This window comes from Moschus berezovskii, chromosome 4 (genome assembly GCF_049115385.1).
Source record: "Moschus berezovskii isolate FMDL1 chromosome 4, NW_MosBer_1.0, whole genome shotgun sequence".
NCBI classification, from domain to species: Eukaryota; Metazoa; Chordata; class Mammalia; order Artiodactyla; family Moschidae; genus Moschus; species Moschus berezovskii.
This window is the reverse complement of record NC_142463.1, coordinates 7,571,553-7,592,837: the sequence shown is the minus strand read 5'-3', so window position 1 is coordinate 7,592,837 and position 21,285 is coordinate 7,571,553. Positions and strand designations below refer to the sequence as shown.

At 49.9% G+C, this 21,285-nt stretch overlaps 1 protein-coding gene and 1 pseudogene across 2 annotated transcripts in view; both read left to right on the top strand.

The window, feature by feature from the left end:
- The window catches only part of INPP5D (inositol polyphosphate-5-phosphatase D), a 148,582-nt gene that overhangs the window by 100,383 nt on the left and 26,914 nt on the right, over window positions 1-21,285 (top strand). For both annotated transcript variants that reach the window (XM_055402233.2, XM_088835116.1), the window contains exons 12-18: window positions 1,989-2,185; window positions 2,854-2,971; window positions 9,293-9,389; window positions 9,914-10,052; window positions 11,881-11,989; window positions 12,160-12,248; window positions 18,732-18,813. In XM_055402233.2, coding sequence (XP_055258208.2) covers window positions 1,989-2,185; window positions 2,854-2,971; window positions 9,293-9,389; window positions 9,914-10,052; window positions 11,881-11,989; window positions 12,160-12,248; window positions 18,732-18,813 — 831 coding nt within the window. The remainder of the gene's footprint in view (window positions 1-1,988; window positions 2,186-2,853; window positions 2,972-9,292; window positions 9,390-9,913; window positions 10,053-11,880; window positions 11,990-12,159; window positions 12,249-18,731; window positions 18,814-21,285) is intronic.
- On the top strand, window positions 18,009-18,103 carry LOC129541851 (U6 spliceosomal RNA; annotated as a pseudogene).

Genomic DNA, 21,285 nt, shown 5'->3' with positions numbered 1-21,285 from the left:
TTGGGCTGCCAGATTTATTGAGCGAGAAAGAAAAAAAGATGATGCCCAGCTGAACTTGAATTTCATGTAAACAACAAATTATTTTTTAGTATAAGAATTTAACTAGAAATACATACCTGTGTGTGCTCAATTGCTCAGTCGTGTTCGACTCTTTTGCTGTCCCATGGACTGTAGCCGACCAGGCTCCTCTGGCCGTGGGATTTTCCAGGCAAGAAGAGTACTGGAGTGGGTTGCCATTTCCTTCTCCAGTGGATCCTCTCAACCTGGGGATCGAACCCATGTCTCCTGCATTGGCAGGTGGATTCTACCACTGAGCCACCTGGGAAGCAGAAATATATACTAAATATATATTAAGCTAAATATATATGCGATGTATATTTACATACTAATATATACCAAATATAATATCCTAAATACATTAACATACTATAGTATACCGAATATAATTATTTAGTATAACAGTTCAGTTAGAAGTGCAAATATACACCAAATATCCATTGTACTAAACATACACAGTGTACACTCAGGTGCTAATACACATTTTTATACTAATATGAATTATACTAATTAGTTTAAATACTCAGTTCAGTTCAGTTCAGTCGCAGAAGTTCCAGTCAATTTGAATTTTAGATAGTTACTGCATGGGACATACTTATTCCAAAAGCTACCCATTGTTTATCTGAAGTCTGAACTTAACTGGGCATGTCTCCCCTACTTTGGTCTGGAGCACAATCGGGGCCACCCCACTCCCTATGCAGTAGACCAGTCACCTGGGAGGAAGTGGCTGAGCAGAGGGAGTAGGAATCTGAATGAAAAAACTACATGGGACCCCTGGCCTGTCGCTGGGTGGAAGATGGGCTGGACTCAGGGAACTCAGGAGAGTTGCCCCCATCCTGGTTGCACTAGCCTCAGCCTCCCCAGGTCTTCATGCCCAGAAACCCAAAGAGTCACGGTTGCGCTTAAGTATTGGTCGAAAATCTCATTTGGGTTTTACCTGAACATACTTTTTGGTCAACAGAATAGAATGCTGGCCTAGTTCCTGTGTCCCTAACTCCCTGCCATTGTTTCTTATTGGCTGCCTGAGTCCCTCAGCTCTCACACCTGGGGTTTCATGCACACGGGCTCCCGACCCTTTCCCCTGTGTCCCTCTGCAAGCATGGAAGTCTTTGATTTGGCTATGCACCGTCCAGGTGAACAGCTGCAGACATGCCCTTCACACGCCATGGAAGGAGCTTACTAGGGCAGCATGGGAGGGTCTCCCCGAGCAGAGACCACCAGGCCCCAGGGCTTATGTTCCCACCCTGAGCCACAGTGGGAGCAGAGGTCAGGTCATTCCAGTTCTTGGCTTCTTGGCAGTCGTGAGCCAGGACGGTTATCTCTCTGGGGGAAAAAAGGTTGACTCAACCTCCAAGATTTTGAGGGAAATAAATCTTTATCATTGTTTCTTTATTGAGCTGTTTTGGCTCAGTTTTTGCAATGGTAATGGAGGTGGGCGGGGAGTAGGGGCCCCAGGCTCTTCGGTTTCTCTGGCTGACTCCTGTGTGGCCTCTCTCGGTCTTTGGCTGAGACCTCTCTTGTGCAATGAGGGTGTTGCTGTCTCCTAACTGTGGGTTAGAAGGCTCCATCCTAAACCTGTCAGCTGACAGCACTGTCTCAATGGAGACAATGGAGAGTAATCTCCTCAAGGCCTGTGTCCCAGTTACCACTATAGCCCCAAAGACTAGGACATCTGTGCTGTGAGTTCAAGTTGCTGTGTGGAATCTTCAGGTGTTTCTAGCCTTTGAAGCTTAATGCTGTCTTTACAAAGCAATGTAACATCCTGGGACATGATAGTACCTAGCTCTGTATCTAAGGTATTTCACTGGGTGGCCTGACTTGTTTTCAGTGACTATGTGACCCCCCTGCCCCCTCCCCATGTTTCCCCATGTCTGTTCTGACTTCTCCTGATGTACCTTTGACTCACTTGGTGTTGGGTTTTGCTGTTGAAGGTAACGCCCCCCCTCCCAAGAAGATCACGTCCTGGTTTCTCTCCAAGGGGCAGGGAAAGACGCGGGACGACTCAGCTGATTACATCCCCCATGACATCTATGTGATCGGGACCCAGGAGGACCCCCTGGGAGAGAAGGAGTGGCTGGAAATACTCAAACACTCCCTGCAAGAGATCACCAGCATGACCTTTAAAACAGTGAGCAGTGGCCGTGGCCCTGGGTGGGACGCCAGGGCAGTGGGCTTGGCAAGTCAGAAGCATCTCGGGGAGAAGAGTGTGCTCAGTGGTCCCCCTGCTGTTCAGGGCCAGAGAGGGTCACCTGTATCCAATAATTAATGGTGTCCCTGGGCGTAGCTGATCACTGGGGTTGTCCCTCTCCCTTGCCCAAGCTTGTAGGTAACCTTTACTTCCTTGAAATCTAGTCAGCTCCGGCCCTATCTTTAAGAAACTTTGCGTCATCTGTGATGCATCCTTCAGTTCAGTTCAGTTCAGTTCAGTTGCTCAGTCGTGTCTGACTCTCCATGACCCCTTGAATCACAGCACGCCAGGCCTCCCTGTCCATCACCAACTCCCAGAGTTCACTCAAACTCATGTCCACAGAGTCGGCGATGCCATCCAGCCATCTCATTTTCTGTCGTCCCCTTCTCCTCCCGCCCCCAAACTTTCCCAGTATCAGAGTGTTTTCCAGTGAGTCAACTCGTCTCATGAGGTGGCCAAAGTATTGCAGTTTCCTTAGGGGTCCCCTAAAGTATAGGGATGATCACAGGCCACCCCACACCTGGGGGCGAGGGCTGGGTGTGAAACTCTTGCTCTGGGGTCAAGCACTGTGTCCTGGCCCAGGGTCACAGCACTGTCCTCCCTGCCAGATCGCCATCCACACCCTTTGGAACATCCGCATCGTGGTGCTGGCCAAGCCGGAGCATGAGAACCGGATCAGCCACATCTGCACCGACAACGTGAAGACCGGCATCGCCAACACGCTGGGTGAGCCGGGGTGGGGGGCGGTGTGTGTTCTGCGTAAGCTCATTTCTGCCCACACTCGCGCATCTATCCCTCTGGGATGGGTGGTCCTCCCAGCCTCCGGGTGGTCCTCCCAGCCTCCACGTGCTCCGCATGGTCCTCCCAGACCACGTGCACTCGGGATCTACCCCAGTGCCTCTGAGGATCTGCCAGAATGCGGTTCTGACTCAGCACCTCTCAGGAGGAGCCCTACATTCTTGTGTTTCCAACGAACTCCCAGTGCTGTCAGGGCCGCTGGCCGACAGACCCCACCTTGAGTGTCAGGGATCAAGGACAGGGGTCAACAGCCGTGCTGTGAAGGGTCAGGTAGTAAATATGTTAGGCTTTTCCGTCCATGTGCAGCTTCTCAGCCCTGCTGCCATCACACGAGAGCAACTGTAGATAGCAGGAACTTGGAAGAGCATGGCCATGTTCCAGAGAACTGTGTCTACAAATGAGGTGGAGGCTGGATTCGGCCACGGGCTATAGGTTGCGACCCCTGATCTAGATCTCGACAGACTTAGGTGGAGGTGGAAACACTGCTATCAGCCGTGAGCCAGTGGGACCAGTCAGGCTGCTTCAGAGAACTGACACAGATGCGGAGGGCTGCATATGTGTGTGTGTGAGTGTGTGTGTGTCTGAGTCTGTGTGTATGTGTGAGTCTGTGTGTGTGTAAGAGAGTATGTGAGTCTGAATGTGAATGTGTGTGTGAGTTTTCCGTGTCTTTTCAGTCTGTCTGTGTGTATTTGTGAATTTGTCAGTCAGTGAGTGTGAGTCTATCTGTCTGTGTGTCTGTCAGTCTGTGTGCATGTGAGTCTGTCAGTCTGTGAGTGTGAGTCTGTCAGTCTGTGTATGTGTGACTGTCAGTCTGTGTGAATGTGAATCTGTCACTGTGTATGAATGTGAGTCTGTCAGTCTGTATGTGTGAGTGTGAGTCTGTCATTATGTGAGTCTGTTTGTGAGTGTGTTAGTCAGCCTGTATATGTGTGTCTGTCAGTCTGTGTGAATATGACTCTCAGTCTGTGTATATAAATGTGAACCTGTCAGTCTGTGTGTATGAGTCAGTGTGAATCTGTCTATGAACGTCAGTCTGTCAGTCTGTGTGTCTGTGAGTGTGAGTCTGTCAGTCTCTGTGTGTCTGAGAGTGAGTCTGTCAGTCTATGTGTGTGAGTGTGAGTCTGTCAGTCTGTGTGTGTCTTGAGTGAGTCTGTCAGTCTGTGTGTGTCTGTGAGTGAGTCTGTCAGTCTGTGTCTGTGAATGTGAGTCAGTCTGTGTCTGTGAGTGAGTCTGTCAGTCGGTGTGTGTGAGTGTGAGTCTGTCAGTCTATGTGCGTGAGTGTGAGTCTGTCAGTCTGTGTGTGTCTTGAGTGAGTCTGTCAGTCTGTGTCTGTGAATGTGAGTCAGTCTGTGTCTGTGAGTGAGTCTGTCAGTCGGTGTGTGTGAGTGTGAGTCTGTCAGTCTATGTGCGTGAGTGTGAGTCTGTCAGTCTGTGTGTGTCTGTGAGTGAGTCTGTCAGTCTATGTGTGTGAGTATGAGTCTGTCAGTCTGTGTGTGTCTTGAGTGAGTCTGTCAGTCTGTGTCTGTGAGTGTGAGTCAGTCTGTGTCTGTGAGTGAGTCTGTCAGTCTATGTGTGTGAGTGTGAGTCTGTCAGTCTATGTGTATGTGAGTCTGTCAGTCTGTGTGTGTCTGTGAGTGAGTCTGTCAGTCTGTGTGTGTCTGTGAGTGAGTCTGTGTGTGTCTTGAGTGAGTCTGTCAGTCTGTGTGTGTGTGAGTCTGTCAGTCTATGTGTGTGAGTGTGAGTCTGTCAGTCTATGTGTGTGAGTGTGAGTCTGTCAGTCTGTGTGTGTCTGTGAGGGAGTCTGTCAGTCTGTGTCTCTTGAGTGAGTCTGTCAGTCTGTGTCTGTGAGTGTGAGTCAGTCTGTGTGTGTGAGTGTGAGTCTGTCAGTCTGTGTGTGTCTGTGAGTGAGTCTGTCAGTCTGTGTGTGTGAGTGTGAGTCTGTCAATGTGTGTGAGTGTGAGTCTGTCAGTCTGTGTGTGTCTGTGAGTGAGTCTGTCAGTCTGTGTGTGTGAGTGTGAGTCTGTCAATGTGTGTGAGTGTGAGTCTGTCAGTCTGTGTGTGTCTGTGAATGAGTCTGTCAGTCTGTGTGTCTGTGAGTGAGTCTGTCAGTCTGTGTGTGTGAGTGTGAGTCTGTCAGTCTGTGTGTGTCTGTGAGTGAGTCTGTCAGTCTATGTGTGTGAGTGTGAGTCTGTCAGTCTGTGTGTGTCTGTGAGTGAGTCTGTCAGTCTGTGTGAGTGTGAGTCTGTCAGTCTGTGTGTGTCTGTGAGTGAGTCTGTCAGTCTGTATCTGTGAGTGTGAGTCTGTCTGTGTCTGTGAGTGAGTCTGTCAGTCTGTGTGTCTCTTGAGTGAGTCTGTCAGTCTGTGTCTGTGAGTGTGAGTCCGTCTGTGTCTGTGAGTGAGTCTGTCAGTCTGTGTGTGTGTGAGTCTGTCAGTCTGTGTGTGTGAGTGTGAGTCTGTCAGTCTGTGTGTGTCTTGAGTGAGTCTGTCAGTCTGTGTCTGTGAGTGTGAGTCCGTCTGTGTCTGTGAGTGAGTCTGTCAGTCTATGTGTGTGTGAGTCTGTCAGTCTGTGTGTGTCTGTGAGTGAGTCTGTCAGTCTGTGTGTGTCTGTGAGTGAGTCTGTCAGTCTGTGTGTGTCTGTGAGTGAGTCTGTCAGTCTGTGTGTGTGAGTGTGAGCCTGTCAGTCTGTATGTGTGTGAGTCTGTCAGTCTATGTGTGTAAGTGTGAGTCTGTCAGTCTATGTGTGTGAGTATGAGTCTGTCAGTCTGTGTGTGTCTTGAGTGAGTTGTCAGTCTATGTGTGTGAGTGTGAGTCTGTCAGTCTATGTGTGTGAGTATGAGTCTGTCAGTCTGTGTGTGTCTTGAGTGAGTCTGTCAGTCTATGTGTGTGAGTGTGAGTCTGTCAGTCTATGTGTGTGAGTGTGAGTCTGTCAGTCTATGTGTGTGAGTATGAGTCTGTCAGTCTGTGTCTGTGAGTGTGAGTCAGTCTGTGTCTGTGAGTGAGTCTGTCACTCTATGTGTGTGAGTGTGAGTCTGTCAGTCTATGTGTGTGAGTATGAGTCTGTCAGTCTGTGTGTGTCTTGAGTGAGTCTGTCAGTCTGTGTCTGTGAGTGTGAGTCAGTCTGTGTCTGTGAGTGAGTCTGTCAGTCTATGTGTGTGAGTGTGAGTCTGTCAGTCTGTGTGTGTGTGAGTCTGTCAGTCTGTGTGTCTGTGAGTGAATATGTCAGTCTGTGTGTGTCTGTGAGTGAGTCTGTCAGTCTGTGTGTCTGTGAGTGAGTCTGTCAGTCTTTGTGTGTGAGTGTGAGCCTGTCAGTCTGTGTGTGAGTGGCGGGGAGTGCATGGGGGCAGGTGCACCCACATGAGGGCCGTGGGTGGCGCTGAGGGTGAGGCCAACGCTTTCTGGTGCTTGGCATCAGGGACAGGACAGAGCCCCAGAGGTGACAGGAAATAGAAGAACTGCTGCCACTGAACGTGAAAAGCTCCCTCAGTCTTTCTGCTGACAGACCGCAAGCTGCCCGCATCCACACCCACTTGTCCGCCTTCCTTCCTGTGGCAGCAGCTGCCCTGCTCTTACGCCCACGCCCTCTGCTGCCCAGGAACCCGCTTCTAGCCCTCGAGCCCCTCTGCGGGGCTGCCCACTCCCTCCACCAGCCGCCGGCCACAGTCTGCTCAGACCTCCCATTACAAGACAGGACCTCCCTCAGCGGGACGGAGCTGAATGTGCCCCCCCGCCCCACCCAGCTCGGTGCTGGGCCCCCAAGGCGCCTGTCCACCGCACCAGGGCTGCTCCCACAGCTGGACAGACAGACTGACAGCAGGATGGTGGGGAGTGAGCATGCTGGCAAAGAGTGTGTGGCGGGGGGTGGGTGACTCCAGGGGCTTCTTGAGGTGGGTGGGGGTCTAGGGGCCTCTCCAAGAAGTCAGAGGGCTGAGGAAGTGGGAGGAGCGTTCCACGTGGCAGTAGCAGCGAAGCAAAGGCCCTGTGGTCGCTGGGCTCAGCCTTACAGGGTGATGGGACAAGGCCAGAGAGGGAGGCAGCAGGCCCAGGCAGTCTGAGTTTCATGGTTCTTGGAGGGCAGCTTGGATTGGGGCCAATCTCCCCCCATTTCTCTCCCCTGAAATGGCTCCAGCCATGGTTAGCACAGGGCAGGAGTTCAGTGGGTGCTGGCTGACTGATGGAAGAGCTGAGACCTCCTAGAGGGTGGACCCAGTGCCAGGCTGTGTGTGCTAAATGCTTGCTGTGTATCATTTAATACAAACACCCTGCTGGGACAGGGACTATCATGAGCCCAACTCACAGACACAGCTCTGGAGGCTACAGTGATGTTCCCAAACCTGCCCAAGGCCCTGTGACAAGGATGTGGTGGGCAGGGACTTAAACCTAGGCCCCAGGCTGGGGAGAAAGCTGACAGGAGGGGCCTCCTAGGGACAGGGGAGTCATCACCAGGGCAGAGGAGAGAGAGCCTTGGGTCAGGAGGCCTGGCCTGGCTCATCCCCAGGGCCCTCTCGTTGTCCATCCCAGACAGAATGTTAGCCAGCAGGGTGGTTTTACATTTTGAGTACCCAATTAAAGGAAAAGGAAACAAGGAAAGTCAATCTTCACAATATATCTTATCAAACCTCCTGAAAGTGTTAGTCACTCAGTCGTGTCCGACTCTTTGCGACCCCATGGACTGTAACCTGACAGGCTCCTCTGGCCATGGAATTCTCCAGGCAAGGATACTGGAGTGGGTTGCCATGCCCTTCTGCAGGGGATCTTCCCGACCGAGGAACTGAAGCTGGGTCTCCTGCATTGCAGGCAGATTCTTACCGTCTGAGCCACCAGGTCTCCTACATTCAAAATATTACCATTTCAATGGGTATTCAATCGAAAGGGTGATTAGCTGTCTTACAGCCCATGCTTCTCCCGAGGCTTACAATTCTGTCTTGTCTCTTACGCTCACAGCCCATCTCATTCAAGACCAGCACATCTCACAGCTGCCACGATAGGCAGAAAAGGCTCCCAGGCTTTGGTGTGTGTCAGAACTGCCTAGAGCAGGGCTGGCGGACTTGTCCCCTGAAAGGCTAGAGAGTCAATATTCCAGACTCTGCAGGTCATGCCATCTGTGGTAACTACTGGACTCTACGCAAGGGCATAGCTGTGTTCCAATAAAATGTTGTTTATAGACTCTGAATTTCATATCATTTTAATCAAAATATTCTTGTTTTGATTTCCCCCCGACTATTTAAAAACGTAAAAACCGTTCTTAGCTGGTGGAGGGACAGTGTTGGCCTAACTCCCGACCCAGAGGACTTGTTAGACAGGGATTACTGGCTCCCACTCCCAAAGTGAATGAACATGAGTCTGAGCAAACTCTGGGAGATGGTGATGGACAGGGAAGCCTGCAGTGCTGTAGTCCATGGGGTCGCCAAGAGTCGGATATAACTTGGTGACTTAAACAACAACAAACATGAAATATATTTAGGGCTTCCCTTGTGGCTCAGTGGTAAAGAATCCACCTGCCAATGCAAGACATGCGAGTTTGATCTCTGAGTCGGGAAGATCCCCTGGAGAAGGAAATGGCAATCCATTCTGATATTCTTGCTTAGGAAATCCCGTGGACAGAGGAGCCTGAAGGGCTGCAGCCCAGCCCCTGGGGTCTCAAAAGAGTGAGACACGACATTGAGACTGAACAACAACTCCCAAAGCTCTGATTCAGCAGATCCAGGGCGGGGCCTGCGATGTGCACTTGCAACAGGTTCCAGGAGGCGCTGGTGCTGCTGGTCCGGGGAACACACTCTGAGAACCACGGGCCTCAGTGCGGGTTTTGGCCTCTCCAGGAAGCCAGGGTTTGCTGGTGCAAGGTCAGCCCCACCCCAGCCACCGGCTCCCCCTTCTACCTTTTCTTCTCAAGGTTTCTGAGTATTTCTGATGGCCCTGCTTGGACCAGTGGGGAAACTGACACACACACTCTTAGAGGGCAATGCCAGGAGACTTAACGCCAGCAGCTTCTTCCCTCGGACCTGCCGAGGACCCCAAGGCTGCTGGCTGTTCACCCCGTTTTCTTGTCCGGGAGGAGTCTCACCCGCCGCCCCAGTCCCTATCCCCTGCCGTGTCTTACCCCGGATGAAGGTGCTCTGTTTCTCCCTTAGCCTCCACTTTTCCCACACCTGCTCTCTCCTGATGAGTGGCATGGCTTCACCCTGATTTCCCACCACTTGGCAACTTTGCCTGTCGGGTGTTCTGACTTCTCCCTTCTCCCCCTCCCTTTAGGGAACAAGGGAGCTGTGGGGGTGTCGTTCATGTTCAATGGAACCTCCTTGGGATTTGTTAACAGCCACCTAACTTCAGGAAGTGAAAAGAAACTCAGGTAATGGAGCTCACTCTCCAAGAGCAACTTTTGGGGTTATTTGCCCAGACAGACCTCAACGCCTAAACCCCATAAGCCCTTGACCGAGACCCTGCCCTGTTGGCCTCTAAGGACTTTTCCTGTGGCCTCATCAAAGGCAACTGTGGCACAGGGGTGTGGGTGAATCTTGCCTAGGGGACAGAACAGACACTTCCTTGTGTCACTAACCCCAGAGGCACCTAAACACCACTCCGCTTCTCAAGGGGAAAGCCTCCTTGGGGCACCGTCACATGTGAAAGCCCGATTTGCCTATGGTGGCCCAGTCAAGCAGAGTCATTGAGAGGGTTAATGACTCTGAGTCCCTGCAGAGCGGATGCTGCCGGGGCCCCGCCCTGCATTCCCAGTTCAGCCCAGGGACCACATCAGATGGGTGGTTGCAGGGGACTGAAGTCTCACTTCCCCACATGTCCCCCTCTGACTTCCTGGCCCAAGAAGTAGGGAACTCACGATCCCGTGCTAAGCTGACTGTTTTTTCGTTTCATTAGGCGAAACCAAAACTATATGAATATCCTCCGGTTTCTGGCCCTGGGAGACAAGAAGCTGAGTTCCTTTAACATCACTCACCGTTTCACCCACCTCTTCTGGCTCGGGGATCTCAACTACCGCGTGGAGCTGCCCACCTGGGTGAGGGGCTCTCTGCCTGGGGCCGTGGGCTGCATGGGACAGAGGCTCCCTTGGGCTGGCTCAGGGCAGAGGGTCATGGAGACACACCGGTCAAGCTGGGCCAGAGCGGCCACTCCTTTGGGACTCAACACTGTTCCAATTATGCAGCCACTGCCTTTCTTTACTGTTGGCCTCTGCTCAACCTGGGCTTCCCTGATAGCTCAGCTGGTAAAGAATCTGCCTGCAATGCAGGAGACCCCAGTTCAATTCCTGGGCCAGGAAGAGCCCCTGGAGAAGGGATAGCCTACCCACCCCAGTATTCTTGGTCTCCCCTGGTAGCTCAGCTGGTAAAGAATCCCCCTGCAATGTGGGAGACCTGGGCTCAGTCCCTGGGTTGGGAAGATCCCCTGGAGAAGGGAAAGGCTACGCACTCCAGTATTCTGGCCTGGAGAATTCCATGGACTATATAGTCCATGGAGTTGCAAAGAGTCGGACAGGACTGAGTGACTTTCAGTTTCACTTTCTGCTCACACCTACTTCCCACACACCTGTTCTGGCCACCCCTCCCTACCACCTCTCTGCTGCTCCGGTGCCCTAGTTGACCAGCAGCAGCCTCTCAACTCACCAGTCCCAGATCCCGAAGAAAGGCTGAAGTCTGTGGGGACCAGGTCAGTTTTCTCCCCAAACCATGGTTCACCAGGCAGCCTAAGGAAGACATTCCTGAAGCTGGACGCCCATCCAATGAGCAGCAGTCAGAGGGGGCCCTCTGGCACAGACGGCCTTGCTTCCTTGGGGAAGGCAAAGGATTCCCTGGGAAGGGGGTGGACTGGCGTGGCCCCTGGACGTGATAAGAACGAGATGCGGTCACTTTTGTGCTCCTGAAAGAGGGGGCGGGGCCAGGCCTGGGAGCAGAACCTCGCCTGTCTGCTCCCCATGTAACAGGAGTCCTTTGCACTGGTGTCTGTGCGGGAGGAGAGAATGGTGAAGAGAGACCTGATTTTACAGATGAGAGCACAAGTGGCCTGAGAGGATGGCCTTGGGTCGGCCACAGATCTCTGACAGTTGGGACTGGACCTGGTCCTTGGGGCTCTCCTCCCAGATGCTTTCCCAGGCATCCCACATCCCACACCTCCTTGGCCTCCCGCTACCACAGCGGCTCTGAGCCCATCTGCACCCTCCTCACCCTCCCCAAACCCTCCCTCCCTCACAAGATGCTTCTCGAGAATTCCTCCTGTCCCTCCTGACTAAGCAGGCGGAGGGGATGGGGTGGACAGGGGCCCCACAGATCCTGACCCTTCCCAACTAGGGGCCATTCCAGCCATTTGCTCCCCAGAGGGTTAGCCCAGTGCATCTGCTAGAGTTTTGATGTAACATACATCCTGGGAGAGAGGGCAGCTGGATCCTGAGGCTGGCACAGCCCACCAACTGCATGGTGACTTTCAGAGTCTGAGCCCAGATCATAGAGGCCTGGTGCCCACAGATTCAGGGGCTAGGGTCTCAGATCCTTTCATAGCCTTATGAACAAGCTGTCTCAGAGAGACAATGAGAGAGCAAGGGAGACATACCTACCAAGGAAGGTATAAAAAGGATGCTAGAAGACCGTGTGCAAAAATAGTGTCCCTCTGCAAATTTAGAAGTCAGAAACTTCTGACTTGATACTTCACTTGCAGGGTTTTCCTTATTAAATCATGGAATGTAAATAAGCACCAACTTGACATCCCAAGGTCTGGGAAAGCTTCGGGGGCTCAGAGTCCCGGTATGGCAGGCAGGCAGGCAGTTGGGCGATGTGCCTCTTGTTGTGTGGTGAAGGGGTCATCTCACCAGTGGCCCGGCCATGTCTTTGCTCCAGGAGGCAGAAACCATCATTCAGAAGATCAAGCAGCAGCAGTACGCAGACCTCCTGTCCCACGACCAGCTGCTCATGGAGAGGAAGGAGCAGAAGGTTTTCCTGCACTTTGGTGAGAATCACCATCCTTTTCTCGTGGCCCCCTCCCTCCGTTGTTCTGTCTCCCTTTTTCCCAAACATCCTCACTGGGCGGGGAACAGTGATGCCTGGAAAAGAGAGAAACTTGCCCAGAGGTGAAACACGGGGAGTCAAAACTGAAACCACCGTTTTGTTTGATTTCAGAGGAAGAAGAAATCACATTTGCACCCACCTATCGTTTTGAAAGAATGACTCGGGACAAATACGCCTACACTAAGCAGAAAGCCACGGGGGTGAGTCCTTTCCCATCCTCCGTCTCCACCCGCCTTGCACATCTCACCCCTCCTTTGTCCGTTCCCATAGAGGCGAACAGGAAGTGAAGAGCACCCTCATCCACCAGGTAACAAAAAAGAAATGGCACTAGAAATGCTCTGTTGATCGTGTCACAGAGAAAACCCTCCCCTAAGGAGAGGCTGGGCAAGCAGACATGGCCACTGCAAGGAGCTGGCTCATGATGCTGCTGTTCACACGTGTGTGTGTGTGTGTGTGTGTGTGTGTGCGTGACTGTATACCACATCTTCTTTATCCGTCCATCTGTTGATGGACATTTAGGTCGTTCCCACATCTTGGCTCTTGTAAGTCGTGCTACAGTGAACATTGAAAGGCTTGTAACTTTCAAATTAGAGTTTTCTCCAGATATACGCCCAGGAGTGGGATTGTAGGATGATATGGCAGCTCTATTTTTAGTTTTTTAAGGAAACTCCCTACTGTTCTCCGTGGTTGCACCGATTTACATTCCCACCAAGAATGTAGGAGGATTCCTTTTTCGCCACAGTCTCTCCAGCATTTATTTGTAGACTTTTAAAAATAAAGATGCCCATTCTGACCAGTTTGAGGTGATACCTCATTGTAGTTTTAATTTGTGTTTCTCTAATAATTAGCAATATTGAGTATCTTTTCATGTATCTGTTGGACATCTATATGTCTTCTTTGTGTCTATTTAGGTCTTCTTTTTGATTGGGTTATTTGGGTTTTTTATATTAAGCTGTATGAGCTGTTTGCATATTTTCTGTCTCTTTTTAAGTCTTATAAATATATTTGCTAATCTGCCAAGTGAATCATCATTATACTAGCTTCTTTGTTTCAGGACTTATCAGTGCCTTTATAGGTTTATGAGCACTTGGTTCTCTATGGGAAAATTCATGTGCCAAATTCAATTGGTCGTGAAATATCAGTTAATATCTTATGAGACCACTTGTGTTCCATGGAACAGTGAGGAAACTGTTATAAAGCATTCATGCATTCTTGTTCAACAGGTATTTACCGATGACCTGTGATGGGTTATGCACTGTCCTAGGCGGTGGGAGATCAAAGATGAGTTAGGTGTCTGCCCTCAAAGAGTTGATAGTAGGAAAGACAAGATGAAGACACAACTAATCAGAAAGTGAAAGTGTTAGTCACTCGGTCTTGTCTGACTCTTTGTGACCCCATGGACTGTAGCCCGCCAGACTCTGTCCATGGGGTTTTCCAGTCAAGAATACTGGAGTGGGTAGCCATTCCCTTTTCCAGGGTATCTTCCTGCACTGCAGGCAGGTTCTTTACTGTCTGAGCCACCAGAGACAGAATATAATGTGATGCCCAATTGTATGAGAAGTACTCAGAACACAAGGAAGTAACACCAGGGCAGGGAAGAATCCGGGAGGCTTCTTGAAGAGGAGCTTTGTGGTGCCTGAAGGGCACTTGGATTTCAACAAGGAGGCAAGACAAGGGCTGAGGGGGGCTGAGCCTCTTCAGCTTGAAAGGATTGCCGGAGCAGATGCCAAGGCAGGAAATTCTGGCACCCATTACCTTCTGGGAGCCGGTCCAGGGGGACCAGCCCTATGCTCAGTCCTGGGGGATAGGAGTGCTACAATGGGGAGCTTCCCGGGCCACTAGAGGCCTGGGAAAATGGAGAGAGTTCTGGGCAACAGCTGGGCTCCAGGGCAGGTAGAAGACTCGATGGCAGTGGAAGAGAAAGGCCAAGATTTGGGGAGATGCCTGAACAAAGCAGGAGTTAGAGAAGGGGAAAAAAGCAGAGAGAAAGAGAGCAGACCCAGGACTGCTTCCACGAGGAGGCTGGGACCTGGGGCAGGCAGGACACCTCGTGAGGTGCTCACTGGCTGCTGGGTGGCTGGACTCGTCTGGCTTAAGGGCACCATCGGGGCAGGCCCACGGGGGTTACATTTGGAGGTGGTGAGGGGATGGTCTAGTTGGACTTGAGTATGAAGAGAAAGAGACGGGGCCTGAGATGGCAGAGAGGAAGGTCCTTGATGCCAGAAGAAGTGTTCTCACCTGTTAGATGAGGACCTGCTTCAGGAAGCCACTACAAGATCCTCTGAAGGGCTGGCAGCGTCACGGTGATACACAGAGAAGACCCGTCTGCATCAGTGTAAAGGGTGAGGGTGGCGCAGGGGACCGACGAGGAGGCTCCCGCTGAGAAATAACTGGGCCTGAAGGGAGGGGAAGCGGTGAAATGAAAGAAGAAAAGCAGGATGTATCGATCCTCCTGACTGACGTTAATACAAACTGTGAGCTGGCTCCGAGGGGGAAAATAGAGCTTGTTTTCTGACTCACTATGTAACGTGAGTGGAAAATCCCAAAGAAAATATCCAGAGGGCAGTTAAGAATACTAGACTGATGCCAGGGCTGGGTCGTAGATCTGGGAGCTGTCTGCACAGAGAAGATGGTCAGATCCATGGGAATAGGTGAGGTCGCCAAAGAGTGCATGGACGATGACCGGAGAAGAGCTGTGGACAGATTTGCGGCCATCTCCATGCAGAGAGGGGAGGGAGAAGCAGAGACGACAAAGGAGTCGGAAACAGAGTGGGTGGAGCTGGTTAGAGGACCACCAGCAGACAGCGCGAAGCCTCACAGGAGCCGGGCGGAGCGACTCGCCGGCGTCGGTGGTCGGCAGCGTGCAGTGCGTGAGCCACGGAGAACAGGTCCATTCACAGGAGCCCTGAGCAAGCAGCCGCACCCGGGCTCAGGGTTTGGGTGCACACTGAAGGAGCAGGTGCCGTAGAGGTTGTTCTGCTTTTTGGCTGCGCTGGGACTTTGCTGCCGCTGGTGGACGTTCTCTGGTTGCTGCGTGCGGGGGCTGCTCTCTACTTGTGGCGTGCGGGCTTCTCATTGTGGTGGCTTCTCTCGCTGTGGCTCACAGGCTCTGGAGTACAGGCCCAGTAGTTGTGGTGTCCTGGCCTAGCTGCTGCAAGGCATGTGGAATCTTCCCAGACCAGGGAGCAAACGCATATCCCCTGCATTAGCAGGTGGATTCTTAACCACGGGACCCCCAGGGAAGTCCCTTGACTTAGAGTCTTAGAGGTGAGATCCAGACTGCAAGGGGATCAGAGTGGCTCCTCACCCAGAACGTGAAGGGGAATCACTGCTGAGTCTTTTCAGAAATACAGGTGTCTCCACCTCCTCGCCAGAGGTTCTGATGCCACAGATCGCGGGTGGGGCCCTGCTCTCTGGGTCTTGCAAAGCTCCACCGATAATTCTGCAGAGCAGCCAGTGCTGAGAACTGCAGTGTTAAGAAGTAACAGTTTGGCAGCATCTCTGAAATCTGAACATACACCTACCCTATTCAGCAGTTCTGCTTTGGTGTACACCCAACAGAAAGTAGTGCATTTGTTCACCCAATGACAGATACAAGGATGTTCACAGCACCTTGGTTTATAATGTCCAAAAACTGGGAACAACTCTATTTCCAGCAAGAGTAGAATAGATGAATGTGATTTATACATACAATGGAATACGACTGCAGTAATAAAATGAAAACAAATTTATACAAGAAATAGGATGAAGAAGGTTGAAAGCAGCCAAACACAAAAGAAGATGTACTGAATGAGCCCACTGATAGGTTCAAGAGTGGGCAAGATCAATCAGCAGAGAAACCCTAGTCACAGTAGTGTTTTCCTCTCAAAGGCGGTAGTACTGACAAGGGAGGGACACAAACGGACCCTTTGGGATGATAGACATTTTCTACAGCTTGATCTGGTTAGTGGTTAAATGGGCGTATACAAATGTAAAAAAATCCTCAAGTTGTACAGCGTAGATTACCGCACTTTACTGTAAAAAAACAACAAAAAACTGAAGTCGCTCAGTCATGTCCAACTCTTTGGGACCCCATGGACTGTAGCCTACCAGGTTCCTCCTTCCATGGGGTTTTCCAGGCAAGAGTACTGGAGTGGGTTGCCACTTCCTCCTCTAGGGGAATCTTCCCGACTCAGGGATCAAACAAGTCCCTTGCCTCTACTGCATTCGCAGGGAGATTCTTTATGGACTGAGCCACCTGGGAAGATTAGGTTGTATATACCTCAAGTTAGGAAAGAGTAACGGGGAATCCAGAAATAGAGGCAGTGAAAAGAGAACACTCTTGAAAGAAAAATGGCAAAAAAGAAAAAAGTAATTGAAGGAAGTGTCAGGGATAGGCTCTTTTAGGATGAGAAATATTATGTTTGCAGGCATGGCGCTAGTAGTAAAGAACGACCTGCCAATGCAGGAGATGTAAGAGATGTGGGTTTGATCCCTCAGTCAAGAAAATCCCCTGGAGAAGGAAATGACAGCCCACTCCAGTATTCTTGCCTGGAGAATCTCATGGACAGAGAAGCCTGGCGGGCTATGGTACACAGGGTCACAAAATGTCGGACACAACTGAAGTGACTTAGCAGGCAGAGGAGAAAAAGCTAGAACTTGAAAGGGGATATTCATTAAGGAGGGTGGTTATTGCCAGTTTGCATTATCTGTCAGACCCAACAGACATCCTGCTCATGGTGTATCTTGGGGAGTGCTTGTCATAGTACATATTGTTTGAGTGATTAGATATGTAGGTGGATGGCTGGCTGGCTGGCTGGATGGATGGATGGCTGGCTGGATAAGGAGGTGAGGGATGGATGTGTAAGTGGATGGGTAGGTAAGTGGATGGTTGGATGCATGTGTGAACGAGTGCCTGGATAGATGGTGAATGAATGAGTGCAGGCGGAAGGATAGCTAGAGTGTGTTATTAAAGTAAATTGTTGGAGGAAATAAGCAGAGATTGGATTGAAAATCAGGTAGAGGGGTTCATTTGAGTCCAAAAATGTAAGAGAATGTAAAGCAGCAAGACATTCTGAAATAGTGAGGAGGATAGGTACGGGAGCATGGCCAGGTGAACCTCATTAAAGGAGGGGTGTAGGTGTCTGAAACTGTGGGTCATGACCGTGAAGCCAGGACTTAAGGCAGATGGAAAGAGTTGAAAACCACTTCTGGGGAAATTCTATAAAGAACCAGTGGCAGATGAACCCAAGGATTACAGATGCCGTGAGTTAATCTCTTCTTTCATGATTTCTTTTAAAAGTAGCATGCATTTTTTTTTTTTTTTACGATAGTAACTTGGACAAGGAGCTGTAGGGGACATTACTATTTAATTAAATATTCAAATATTAATAGTCCATGGGTCACATTCTGGATTATAGCAGAGTCAACAAGATTCCTATTTTTCAAAAAGTTTCTAAATCACTTAATGGAAGCCAACTTGCAAGTAAATATAAATATAATTAAATGTTTGAGGTGCTGTGATAGCAGCGGGTGTGGAATAATGTTGGGGGCAGAAAATAGAGATGGAAAATGGTTATGTCACTCATGATTCTAGAGGTGTTGCTATCTGCTCTTTCTTCTGAACCTTTTGCTTTTGGCCTGGTAATGCTCACTAAAAATAGGAACAGCAGACATTCATAATTCACTCTTAATCTCAGAGTAAAAACTTTAAATGTTGTAAGGGGTAGTCTAGTTTTTGCTTTGTTTTGCAAATACTATATCATATTGAAGCAATTCCCTTCTATTCTTTAATATATATACTTAATCGTGAATGGATATGAAATTTTGTCAGATTGTTTTTCTTTATTTATGGATGCAATATGATTTTCTTCCTTTACTCCGTTAATATAGTGAATCACATTGAATGATTTTTCATATTAAAATACCTTTGCAATTCTGGAATAAATCCAATTTGGTAATGGTACATTATCTTTTAAAATGTAACAGCACATATACTAAAATTGGAATGATACAGAGATTAGCATGGCCCCTGCGCAAGGATGACACGCAAATTCGTGAAGCGGTCCATATTTTTACACCAATACCGTATACTAACGCATATATATGGAATTTAGAAAGATGGAAATGATAACCCTGTATGCGAGACAGCAAAAGAGACACAGGTGTATAGAACAGTCTTTGGGACTCTGTGGGAAAGGGTGAGGGTGGGATGATTTGGGAGAATGGCATTGAAACATGTATATTATCATATGTGAAATGAATCGCCAGTTCAGGGTCGATGCATGTTACAGGATGCTCGGGGCTGGTGTGTGGGGATGACCCAGAGGGAGGATAAGGGGAGGAGGGAGGTGGGAGGGGGTTTCAGGAAGGGGAACTCCTGTACACCCAGGGCGGATTCATGTCAATGTATGGCAAAACCAACCAATATAATATTGTAAAATAATTAGCCTCCAATAAAAATTAAAAAATAAAAAAAATAAAATGTATTGCTAGATTTGATTTGCCAGTACTGTAAGTATTTTGTATTTATGTTCATGAAAGAGATTGGCCTGAATTTTCATATCTTACAGTATAGTGGTCTTATCAATTGTTTTACCTCCAGGCTATGCTAGCATTAAATCTATCTATCTATCTATATCTGCATCTAGCTAGCTAGCTAGCTATTAGATAGCATTTTACAAAACCTTGACTTTGACTTGCAGATGAAGTACAATTTGCCTTCCTGGTGTGACCGAGTCCTCTGGAAGTCTTACCCCCTGGTACACGTGGTGTGTCAGTCCTACGGTGAGTAGCAAGTTAAGAGGTTTCACTTTCCTAAGTTAAAGGGCTGCAGTGCATCCATCTGCCTAAACTTGGCATTCAAAGCAAGCCTGTCATGGGGGTCTTTAGAAAGAAGGAGGGAGACTGGTCTGGAAGTGGCATAGATGAGCTGGGAAGACACAACTGCCTCCCCCGTCCTGTCCAAGGTCTGGGCTGTGTCGGGAAGGGGAGGAAAGCGAGACCTCACCTAGGAGCTTCACGGTCTTCCAGGAAGGGCCAGATTTGCACATGAAGGTTAAGGTGAAGAGGTCAGGCATTTTGCTGACGATATTCCATGGCATGCTGAAGAGGGTTTAGTGAGTAGTAAGTGGGTAGGAAATTGGGAAAACAAAGGGGGTGAACGTCCCGACTCAGGAAGTGGGGGTAAACTTTGAGCTTGGGTCTCCTGGTGGTGACATCAATAGTATGTATCAGTTATCTCTGGCTGTGTAACATCTATCTGAATATCCACTCCCAGCCTGCAGGCTGGTTCAGGCTGCTGCTGCCTGGGTCCGGGAATTCCTGGGCGCCAGTCCCAGCTGTGGAAGCGCTTGCCTGGTCTCTGCTTGCTTCACATTCACTGATGTCCTCTTGGCTCAAGGGAGTCACATGGCCCAGCCCAGACTGACCATGGGAGGCGGGACCCATAGGGCACACAGTCACAGGGAGGCCACCTCCCAGGTTTCAGGCAGTTATTCTAGTGCTATTGCTGTCATGCTCAGTACACATCTAAAATATGTTTTAATATTCATTTATTTGTGCTGGGTCTTAGTTGCCACACACAGGCTCTCTGATGTGGCTGCTGTATGCCAGACTTTTAGTTTCAGCCTGTGGGATCTAGTTCCCTGGCCCAGGATCTAACCTGGGCCCTCAGCATTGGGAGCTCAGAGTCTTAGGCACTGAATCACCAGGGAAGTTCCCCATATCTAAAATATTTTAAAGAACAATTAAAAATAATCTGCTTGTCCGCCCTTTAACTGCCCTTCTGTTTCCACTACAAATCTGTGGCCCCACGCTTGGCCTGACTGCCCCTTTCCCTCATCTCCTGCTTCACACAACACGGGACCCTCACTGACTTCTTCCTGCCAACGGCCAAGCGTGTTTGAGATGGGGTCCCTCCTCCCCCTTCTGTTCTGTCTCAGTGTCACAGGGTGCCCTCCTCCTGGCCTAGCTAAGCGTCTCACCTGAGCCCTTTGTTGCATGCCCTCCTTCTCCCCTAGTCCCAGCCTCCCCACCATCTTGCTTCTCTTTCTCCATCCATCTCCTTGTTGTTTCAAGTTGTCTTTTGGGGGGAAAAATGGCTTCGATATTTATTTATTTTTAAATTTCTATCTGGCTGTCCTGGGTCTTCGATGCCACGCGTGGGCTTTCACTATTTGCTGTGAGCAGAAGCTACTCTTCGTTGCCGTCCTTGGGTGTCTCGTTACAGGGGCTCCCTTGCCGTGGAGCGCTGGCTCTCGCTGCACGGGCTTCAGTAGCTGTGGCACGGGGGCCGAGTACTTGTGGCTCTTGGGCCTTAGTTGCCTGAGGCATGTGGCATCTTCCCAGACCAGGGATCAAACCTGTGTACCCTGCATTGGCAGGTAGATGCCTATCCACTGTACCTCCAGGGAAGTTCCCAAAAGTTGTCTTTCCGATGGTTGTTTGCAAGTCAGCTTTTTTTTTCTTGTTTATTGGACATCTATTATATTTCTCTTGTGAATTTTCTGACCATTCCTTTGGTTGTTGGAGGGGTGGTATGTTAATCTCTCTCTCTTTTTTTTTTTTTTTGGCTGATTTGTAAATGCTTTATTGAGAAGGGTGTATCTCGTTCATTGTCTTCTCAGTCTCCTGTGCGATGTGCCCTCTTGCCCAGGAATGCTGGGCATGTCCCGTCATTGTCCTGTCATCCTCATCTCTTCTCGGCCTTCGTGTCTTCCCTCTGAAGCTCAGGCATCCTTGTGGCTTCTGCTACTGCCTAACATCCAGACTCCAGAGCAGAAGATAAAATCTCCAGGCCTGAGTACTCAGCCAAACATCTCCACGTAACTCTGTCACAAGCACTTAGAACTCTAGACTTCTAGACCCTCTGCTCTTTCTGCTATCCCCTCCAAACATGCTCCGCTGCCTTCCCTTCTCATCTGAGTGCCAGGCTCCTTGAGAGAATCATCTGTACACAATGTCTACACTTCCATCACCTCCACGCTCTCCAGAGGCATTGTGGGTCGGGGGACATAATGGGACCCCCGTCCTACTCTGGGCCGAGAGCGCCTCATCAAGACAGCAAAGTGCTTAGGCCAGAAAAAAACCCACAGTTCACTCACACAACGATCTATATATTTAAAAACTCACAAGTCTCTAGGAAAAAGAAAAAAAAACTATTACAGGCATATTTAGCCATGGAGGAGAGGGTCACAGACTTTCACGGAGACTTTCAAGCATGGTTGTGGAAGGTAATGGAACAACCATATGAACCAT